At 45.9% G+C, this 10,530-nt stretch overlaps 1 protein-coding gene across 1 annotated transcript; it reads left to right on the top strand.

Moving 5' to 3' along the window:
- Positions 1–5,052: 5,052 nt before the first annotated feature.
- Positions 5,053–10,217, top strand: LOC132390036 (NACHT, LRR and PYD domains-containing protein 3-like). The gene is made up of 6 exons (XM_059962621.1): positions 5,053–5,762; positions 6,573–6,659; positions 8,035–8,205; positions 8,729–8,899; positions 9,055–9,222; positions 9,387–10,217. Exons 1-6 carry the CDS (start codon positions 5,086–5,088, stop codon positions 9,475–9,477), a joined length of 1,365 nt encoding a protein of 454 aa, XP_059818604.1. The 5' UTR covers positions 5,053–5,085; the 3' UTR covers positions 9,478–10,217.
- Positions 10,218–10,530: the final 313 nt, after the last annotated feature.

Below are 10,530 nucleotides of genomic sequence, written 5' to 3'. Positions count from 1 at the left end.
TGCTGGAACCTGGGAATCAAAATTCACCATTAATCATTCGCTGATCTCTGGTTCGGTGTACAATTCAGAGAATATCTCGCTGCAGCCTGAATATCCTACATTGCATTTTTCTATTAATCCAGCTGTTGGGTGGGTGTGCTGAACCCTTCACACCTGTTTCTAATGCTCAAGGAATGCCCACACACCTCAGGCGGGCTCCTGATATACTTTATCGTCCAGCTGAGGTGTCTTTTCTACATTCAGACCTTTCAGATTCCGAAGCCCCTTGCCCTTCGTAACAACAGCTACACTCAATTATGTCTGCTGATGCTCTTTACATTTTGTAATTCCCCTAATGACTTCTACAGAGTGTGTCTGCCATTTCCTTTTCACCCATTACGACATCTACAACATCATTTTTCAGCGCTCCGATATCGACCCTCTCACTGTCTTTTACTCTTTATATATCTGGGAAAGAAAAAAAATACTTTGGTATCCTCTGTTTTTTTATTGACCATACCCTTGCATTTACTGCGCATTTCATGTGTAGACCTCGGAGAATCTATATCATAGTTGCATCCGACATGACGCAGGCAATAAATTCCAGGCACCCACCACCATGTGAAAACTCGACCAATGTGCTGTAACTTTACCCAGTCTAACCCTCACCAAATGCCCTCTGGTACTAGACACCAGTCACATGTGAAAAAAAAAACAACAAAATACAGGCTGTGTACCTAAACTCTCATCTCTCAAAATTGTACTCCTCAGTCAGATCTCTATTCTAACTCCAGAGTAAACAAACCAAGTTTTTCAAACCTCTACTTGTAGCACATGTCACCGAATCCAGACAACACCCTGATGAACCTGTTCAGCACCCTTTCCAATCCTTCCAAGAGCTGGACAATCAGAAGTGAATACAATACTGCAGATGCTCCCTAAAACCGTAAGATCCAGGGGCAGAATTAAGCCATTCGGTGCAGTAAATTTGCTCTTCAATTTCTCCCTACTCCATTATCCCAGTAAACATTGACACTCTTCCTAATCAGGAACATATTGACCTGCATTTTACATATACCCAATGACTTGTCTTCCTCAGCTGTCTATTGCAATGATTTCACAGATTCACTACCCGCCAGCGAAATAAATTTCTCCCAATGTGGGTCCCCGGCAGCCAGGACAGTTCACACAGTACTCAAGCATGTTAATTTTCTGTATGAGCCTCCCATGTGGGATCTTGTCAAACATCCGACTAATATTCAAGCAGAAAATATCCATGTGTAACTTCATCCATCGCCTTTGTCACCTCCTGGAGGAACTCAATCAAGTTAGCAAGAAACTACACCCCCCTTCCCCAAAGCCTCACTGCTGAACCCTAACCCACCTCAAACATTCTCTCTTTCATACTCCCATGGGGCAGAAAATATAAAAGGCTGAAGGTATGAACCGACAGCCTCAAGGACAGCTTTAATTCTGCATTTATAAGACTGTTGAATGGTCATCTACTATGTTATTATTGGCTTCTTAATAATAAATCCAATATGTATGTATGTATGCATGTATAATTGTAACATCGTTCATCTCGTCACTAATTACCACTCACATGATAACCACAATAGACATAGAGAAATGCAGTAAGAATACAGTGTTGGTATGAACGGATTTAAGGAACAACTGCTAATAGATTATGTAATTCGATAGCAAGCCCTGGGGTAAGCAGAAATCTTTCAACATTATATTGTTTATCAAACACCGGTTGATTCTGAGACAATCCTGACGGAAGTACTCGGCCCGAAACGTCGACAGTGCCTGTTCCTGTAGATGCTGCCTGGCCTGCTGCGTTCCACCAACATTTTGTCTGTGTTGCCTGATTCTGTCCCTCGTGTGTTTAAGAGAAGTTCCTAATATATATAAAATGCAACAAATCTTTGTGAAATTTCCACAACGTCTGATGAAGCATCGGCATGAAATAATCGCCCTATTAACATCCACAGAGGAACAGCCACTGTTATAAAAATAAATGGAGGTGTATTCCAGAGCGACTTCCACAGCTCTCTGTGGTTTTGTCTAGTTGTAAACCTGCTTTCTAATTTACTGAAACGGACAAAAATCAGGTATCAAATCTGAAGAAAAAATAATAAACGAATTATACTTTGACACAGCTGTACAGGGATGATTGGAAATTAGTTGTTCTTGCATCAGTAAAGCTAAAACTATTAATTCAAATACTGGAACTAATTTCCAAAGAAACCGTATATAGTATATATAGCTATGCATGTCTGTGTGGTTCTATAAAATATTAAACTACTTGTGTAGAAATAGAAATATAAAAGAGATTAGTGAGTCACTATCGACGGGTTCAATGTCCATTCAGAGACTGGATGGCAGAGAAGTTATCCCTGAATCGTTGAGTGTGCGCCTTACTCCGATCCTGTACAGTAGTCCCCATGAACCAGACGGTGATGCAGCCAGTTACAATGCTCTGCAAGTTACACCTGTAGAAATATTCGAGTGATGTTGGAAAGTCCTGATGAAATATAGCCGCTGTTGTGCCTTCTTTTAGCTGCATCGATATATTAGGCCCAGGTTAGATACTCATAGAACATAGAACAGTACAGCACATTACAGACCCTTCGGCCCACAATGTTGTTCCGACCCTCAAACTCTGCCTCCCACATAACCCACCACATTAAATTCCTCCATATACCTGTCTAGTACTCTATTAAACTTCACCTGTGTATCTGCCTCCACCAGTGACTCAGGCCGTGCATTCCATGCACCAACCACTCACTGAGTAAAAAAACTTCCTCTAATATCCCCTTTGAACTTCCCTCCCCTTAAAGCCATGTCCTCTTGTACTGAGCAGTGGTGCCCTGGGGAAGTGGCGCTGGCTGTCCTCTCTACCTATTCGTCTTAATATCTTGTACACCTCTATCATGTCTCCTCTCATTCTCCTTCTCTCCAAAGAATAAAGCCCTAGCTCCTTTAATCTCTGATCATGATCCATACTCTCTAAACCAGGCAGTATCCTGGTGAATCTCCTCTGTACCCTTTTCAATGCTTCCATATCCTTCCTATAGTGAGGCGACCAGAAATCAGTGTGGCCTAACTGAAATCCACAATTAGCTCTAAGGTTATATTTTCATCAACGCAAGGAGGATTCAGCACTCCGGACAAGCATATGCAGTTCTGATAAAGGGTACGCATCACTGAACGGAAATAAAAGCAGAATCCATAAAAATGAAGAAATTATCATAGGAGAAGGATGTTAACCAATGGAAGAGTGTCCTGGCTTGCGTATCTAGTCATCCGGGCCGCAACGTCCATGGTCGACTCTGATAGGCGGAGGCATCATAATACAGTGCCCCACACTCCACCTGCCAGACTGATCAGTAGCAGTTGCCAAGACTTCACCACCTTCTCCACACACACGATGTACACCACTGATACGCTTATGGTCTCTGCCATTCACGGAGATTCCTTTCCATCTTTCCTCCGCTCCTCCATCACTCCATCCTCCTCCATCCATTTTCATTCTTGTCGTTCTGATGGGTTATCGATCCGGAACTTCACTGTCATTCTTCTCCAGATGCTACCCGACTTGAGTATTTCCTACATATTCTGTTCCTGTTTAGATGCAAGAGCAGTGGGCACCTCTGACGCCCCAGTGTGCAGCTTTGTCAAAATGCACAGTGTCCTGCTCTCCATATTTCCGCACCAGATCACCATTAACATCGACTGTTAATGATGCAAACAATGCTTTAAATATAGTGAAATGTTGTTGTAACATAAGTACAGTCAGGATTGAATTAGGATATCGGGGGAATGATTACCTTCACAAGTCATTAGTACCAGAATTTAAGGATTGGACATTTTCTCTCAGTTCTAGTGTCTGTGAAAATAATTTTGCTTTCTGTCCTAATTTCCATGGAAGCATTGAATTAATTCATGTAATCTCAAACACTGAATGTTGAAATGCAGTTATGATATTCTTTGTCAGTTGAACAATTTGATATATTGACAATGTTCTCTGTTCCCATGGAAGATGTTCAGCAGAAACACAAGGAGACTCTGAGGGCACAAACTGAAACACTGAGAGTGAACACGATCCTGATGAGGGAGAAGGTGAAAGTTTTCAAGCTGGTTGATCGATACGCTGAGCTCACGGTCATTTCTACTGTTCGAGATCGGACACTGGTGGAACATGAGCTGCTGGCAAGAGGCAGAGACCATGAGGAATTGAGAGAGAACCATCTCCGCCGAAAGCTGGAAAAAATCCGGACTGATCAGTTGTTCCAGAGTAGCTTTTCCCGGAGTAAATCCAAATCTGGGAGCTCGGCAGCAGTGGCTGGAGTCCCGGGGATTGGGAAAACAACAATGATACAAAAGATTGTTTATGACTGGGCCACGGGGAAAATATACCAACAGTTCCAGTTTGTATTCAGTTTCAAATTCCGGGATTTAAACACCATTAACTGCAGAATAAACCTGAAGGAACTGATTCTGGATCAGTATCCTTACTTTGGGAATATCCTGAGAGAGGTCTGGAAGAACCCAGAGGGATTGCTGTTTATATTCGATGGTTTGGATACATTCAATGACAGAATTGATTTTTCTGACAGTCGCAGAGACACAGAAACTCAGTCCACATGCACAGATCCTGAATTCAAGTGCAAGGTGTCTGACATTGTGTACAGTTTAATCCAGGGCAAGCTGCTCCCAGGGTGTTCAGTGCTGGTGACCACCCGTCCCGCTGCGTTACATTTATTGAAAAAGGCTCGGATTAGTGTCTGGGCCGAAATTCTCGGATTTGTTAGTGAGGAACGGAAGGAATATTTCATCAGGTATTTTGAAGAACATACGATGGCAGCAGCTGTTATCAAACACATGGAAGAGAACGAGATCCTGTACACCATGAGCTACAACCCCTCCTACTGCTGGATCCTTGCTCTGGCACTGGGCCCCTTCTTCACCCAAAGAGTCAGGGACCCGCAGCGAGTTCCCAAGACCATCACCCAACTGTACTCCTACTATATTTACAACATCCTGAAAAACCATGGTCGTGAGATTGAGAACTCCCGCGATGTGTTTCTCAGGGTTGGTCAGATGGCCTTCAGAGGAGTGTCCGAGAAGAAGATTGTGTTTACAGATGGAGATTTGATCAAGTACAATCTGCAGTCTTCCCAGTTCCTGTCCGGGTTCCTGATGGAGCTTTTGGAGAGAGAGGATTCTGCCCGGGGCATAGTGTACACATTCCCACACCTCACCATCCAAGAGTTTGTAGCTGCAGTCGCACAATTCCTGAATCCACATCCCGGGGATATCCTGATATTCCTTACTGAAGCCCACAACACGACAGATGGGCGATTTGAAGTATTTCTCCGTTTTGTTGCTGGTCTTTCCTCCCCAATGATAGCTCGGGGCCTGGAGGAGTTTCTGGGTCCATTTACTCATGAAACAACCTGCCGGGTGATTGACTGGGTGAAGGAGGAGGTTAAACGCCAGAGTGGAAACACGAGGAGTGAATCTGGTAAAAGGAGCCTCCTGAACATATTGCACTACCTGTTTGAGTCTCAGAATCGTGGACTGGCTCAGGCCGCACTGCGATCTGTGGAAACACTTTCATTCAGTGGAATCACACTAACCCCGATTGACTGCGCGGTCCTGTCTCATGTCATCGGACTCTGTGATACAATAAAATACCTCAACCTAGAGTACTGCCACATTCAGTGTGAAGGAACCCAGCGGCTGGGACCCGGGTTGTACAAGTGCCGGGAGTTGAGGTAACTTGATTTATCTCTCACTCTGAACTGCGAAACTGTTCCATTGTGTTGTTTCAATGTAAAGTTTTTTGGGTAAAACTGTAGTAATTCAGATTGCCAAGACTTCTGACAAATGCCCAACGATGGGAGGGTTCCTTGTGAAGGGATGCTGGAGACTTCATCAGATCAGTGAACAACGGACATTAGTTTAATGGTAGTAAATCACAGGAATGGCCGTGTTTCTCGCTGCCTGTGACACGTCCATTGACAATATTCCTTCTCACTGTTACTGACACCCAGACCGACACTGACTGCAGCAGGTGGGTCAGAGATTCACACCCCCTTCCCGGTGAGGGACAAGAGACCGTCTGCAGACTGTCCCAGTGAGAAGGAAAGAAATACCATTATGAGATTGTCCTTGCCTGCCCTTCCCCGTGTGTGACTATCACCATCAGTCCACCTGTGTGACTGTGCTCACTACCAGATACCCAGACCCCACGGGCGCATCTCCTCTCCCGATTGTGGACATCAGTTCAGACCCACCCATCTCCTGCAGGATCTGTCTTCCTATCCCTTTCTCTCAGGTGGGATCACTTCCAACATCTCCCATTAATACTTACCCATTTACAAATCTTCCTCACTGTGGGAGTAAATTACTGGCATTCCGTAAATACCCTGGAGTTGGGCAGTGAGGGACATTGACAGTGACGGGAACTCCGATTAGCGATTTATTGAAGGGTTTAATGTTTCCTCAAATATCCGAGTGAGAGAAATTCCCTCAGAAACATGGCTTGAATCACTTTGATCATCAATTTGTCTGTTTCTGTTTAGACTTGGGGGGAATCAGCTGGGAGATTCAGGACTGAAACTGGTGTCTGCGGCTCTGAGGAACCCCGAGTGTAAAATACAGAAACTGCGGTAAGTACCAGACTGTGGGAGATTGTGTTTACAGTCACAGGGTGTCTGACACTGAACATTATTGTGATCAGTGAAACAAAGAAGCATAGAAAACAGACAGCGCAATACAGGCCCTTCGGCCCACAAAGCTGTGCCGAACATGTTCCTACCATAGAAATACCTAAGCATTACCCTTAGCCCTCTATTTTTCTGAGCTCCATGTAGCCATCCATGAGTCTCTTAAAGACTCTATGGTTTCCATCTCCACCAGCGCTGCCGTCAGCCCATTCCACGTACTAAATAGTCTCCGTGTAAAAGAAAACTTACCCCTGACATCTCCCCTGTACCTACATCCAAGCACCTAAAAATATACCCTCTCATGCTAGCCATTTCAGCCCTGGGGAAAAGCCTCTGACTATCCACACATTCGATGCCACTGATGATCTTGTACACCTCTGTCAGGTCACTTCTCATCATCGGTTCCTCCAAGAGAAAAGGCCGAGTTCACTCAAGGTATTCTCATAAGGCATGCTCCCCAAACCAGGCAACATCCTTGTAAATCTCCTCTGCACCCTTTCTATGGTTTCCATGTCCCTCCTCTAGTGAGGCGACCAGAACTGAGCACAGCATTCCAATTGCGGTCCGAGCAAGGTCCTATATAGCAATACATTACCTCTCGGCTCTTAAACTCAATCCCACGATTAATGAAGGCCAATACACCGTATGCCTTCTTAACTACAGAGTCAATATGCGCTGCAGCTTTGGGTGTCCAATGGACTCGGACCCCAAGATCCATCTGATCCTCCACGCTGCCAAGTCTTACCATTAATACTACATTCTGCCATCACATTTAACCTACCAAAAGTAACCAACTCACATTTATCTGGGTTGAACTCCATCTGCCACTTCTCAGCCCGATTATGCATTCTATCAATGTCCCATTGTAACCTCTAACAACCTTCCACACAATCCACAACCTTTGTGGATAACCTTTGTGTCACAAGCAAACTTACTAACCCATCCCTCCACTGCCTCATCTAGGTCATTAATAATAATCACAAAGACGACGGGTCTCCCACATCTGACACTAAGCAGAGACAACTAGCCTCACACACATACTCTCTGTCTGTATTGTAAACAGATAACCTACCTCGCCTCGACCCTTTATCGCCGAAGCCCCGTTGAGCCAAAGCCTTCCTACTCTGTCTCCCGCTCCTCTGACGCTCGCTCTGTAAATCGGTCTTCCTTTTAAACTCTTCTCGCTGTTCTCACTGGCCGACCTGCACAATCGTGCTGAAGAAAAAAACATCAGTAATTGTGTTACTGATAAACAGTGGGGATTTGTACCGTCTCCTGTCTCTCTGTGTCCTTCACCCTCACTCTCTCTCATCTCCAGGCTGGACAATGTCGGTCTCACAGATTCTGGTGCCGAGGAACTCGCCTCAGCTCTCAGTACAAACCCATTACTGTCGGAGCTGGACCTGAGTTTTAATAAACTGGGAGATTCAGGAGTGAAACTGGTGTCTGTGGCTCTGAGGAATCCGGAGTGTAAAATACAGACACTGTGGTAAGTACCAGACTGTGGCAGATTGTGTTTATAGTCACTGAGTGTCTGACACTGAACATTAATGTGATCAGTAGAATCAAAGAAACATGGAAAACATACAGCACAATACAGGCCCTTCGGCCCACAAAACTGTGCCGAACATGTTCCTACCTTAGAACTACCGAAGCTTTACCTATAGCTCTCTATTTTTCTGAGCTCCATGTAGCCATCCAGGAGTCTGTTAAAGACCCTATGGTTTCTGCCTCCGCCATTCCACGCACTCGCCACTCTCTGTGTTAAAGTCTTACCCCCGACACCTCCACTGTACCTACTTAAAAATATGGTGTCTGCGGCTCTGAAGAACCGCGAGTGTAAAATACCGAAACTGGAGTAAATGCTGGACTGTGGGAGATTGTGTTTACAGTTACTGGGTGTCTGAACTGAACATTAATGTGATCAGTAATTGTGTTACTGATAAACAACGGGGATTTGTACCGTCTCCTGTCTCTCTGTGTCCTTCACCCTCACTCTCTCTCATCTCCAGGCTGACCCATGTCGGTCTCACCGATACGAGTGCCAAGGATCTCGTCTCCGCTCTCAGTACAAACCCATCACTGACGGAGCTGTACCTTAGTGATAATAAACTGGGAGATTCAGGAGTGAAACTGGTGTCTATGGCTCTGAGGAACCCGGAGTGTAAAATACAGGCTCTGCGGTAAGTACCAGACTGAGGGAGATTGCGTTTACAGTCACTGGGTGTCTGACACTGAACATTAATGTGATCAGTAATTGTGTTACTGATAAACACTGGGGATTTGTACCGTCTCCTGTCTCTCTGTGTCCTTCACCCTCACTCTCTCTCAACTCTAGTCTGGGGAGTGTCGGTCTCACAGATTCTGGTGTCGAGGATCTCGTCTCCGCTCTCAGTACAAAACCATCACTGACGTGGCTGAACTTGGGATCAAACTCGCTGACAGACCGATCTGTCCCCGCTCTCCGCCACCTCATACTGACCCTCCCGAGTCTGGAGTGGATCGGGTGAGTGTTTGTGTTAATGTTCAATGTGATAAAATATCAGCGGATCCGCGGGTTTTCTGGTGATATTTGTCTGTGAGTGTTGTTGAAACATTAACCCCGGTCCCCTGTTACTGACACTGTTGTGTAATCTGTTTATTTCACCTTTATTCCTCCATCTGTTTCAGGCTGCACTGGAATCGGTTCAGTGAGGCCGAGGGGAATAAACTGAGATCTTTGCGGGGACTCAGACCCGGACTGATAGTAGTGGATCTGTGAACATCTGGCCTTTAACCTTTATCTTACCTGGAACCCAGACCCGGACTGATGGTGGATCTGTGATCCTGTGAACATCTGAATGTGTGAACATCCCCGCTCGCGGGATGGGGACATTTTGACAGATTCCACACCCTCCATTTTAACTCCCGCCGTTACATTTAATGGCCGTGATCCAGGTGTGATTCCCAACGGTTTTAACGGAACTGGCTCCAGTCTCGCGCTGTGTGTTGTTCGTTGTGATCCTGCACTGACGTATATCTCCTCCGGTCCAGCACCAGCTTCCGCCGGATGTGCGGGTTCAAGACTCCCCCACGCGAGACCCCGGGGTATTACACAGGCAGGAAGAACCCGGGGGCGGGGCTTAGTCTGGGACACCGGTATCCCAGGGTGGGATTATCCCCGGAGAGAATCCTTTTGCTCCCTTTGCTGAGGACGGTGCATTCTGCAGCCTGGCCGATATAATGATGTTAAATGGACAAATCCCTCGGCAGTGACCCTGGATCTGCAGCGATCCCGGACACGGCCCTGAAGTGTGATTTGATAATCATCGGTTCCCCGATGCAGAGTGACGGTGAGAAACGGGACTGATTATTCAACCGGTCAATCGTTGTCGCCGGCCAGTTAATTGTGTGTGAGTGTGAGTGAGTCGGGAGCAGCTTATTTATTCCCGCACGTCAGCAGCTCACTCGTTGTTTAATTTATATTTGTCATGATGAAATCAATAAACCGCTGTAACTTTCCGTCTTGGTGTCGGACTTGAGTCACTTGAAAGGAGAAACAGTGACCTGGGGTTACAGCTGCCCCCGCACCCTGTGCAGTGTAATAGTGGGTCTGAGCTCCTCAGCAGCGTATCAGAGTCTGGGTGCCCAGGATCGCATGTCCACCCTACCCCCATTGTGGCTGATTGCCCCCGCAGACAGTTAAAATCGACTGTAATGTCAGACGTGATTTCACTTGGGTCCCGAGTACGATAGGGATGGGGGAAGGCACACCGGCGTTGAGCCACATTATTCCATCATAGACTCCCGGGGTCAAACACAGAGTGAAGCTCCC

The sequence above is a fragment of the Hypanus sabinus genome, unplaced genomic scaffold (assembly GCF_030144855.1).
Source record: "Hypanus sabinus isolate sHypSab1 unplaced genomic scaffold, sHypSab1.hap1 scaffold_744, whole genome shotgun sequence".
In the NCBI taxonomy this organism is placed as follows: domain Eukaryota; kingdom Metazoa; phylum Chordata; class Chondrichthyes; order Myliobatiformes; family Dasyatidae; genus Hypanus; species Hypanus sabinus.
Note: the sequence above shows the minus strand (reverse complement) of the source record. Positions and strands in the feature narration are given on the sequence as shown.

Coding starts and splice junctions, on each gene's coding strand:
- LOC132390036 (XM_059962621.1), top strand. CDS start 5,086: ATGGCCTTCAGAGGAGTGTCCGAGAAGAAGATTGTGTTTACAGATGGA. Junction 5,763..6,572: donor TACAAGTGCCGGGAGTTGAG/GTAACTTGATTT, acceptor GTTTCTGTTTAG/ACTTGGGGGGAATCAGCTGG. Junction 9,223..9,386: donor CCGAGTCTGGAGTGGATCGG/GTGAGTGTTTGT, acceptor CATCTGTTTCAG/GCTGCACTGGAATCGGTTCA.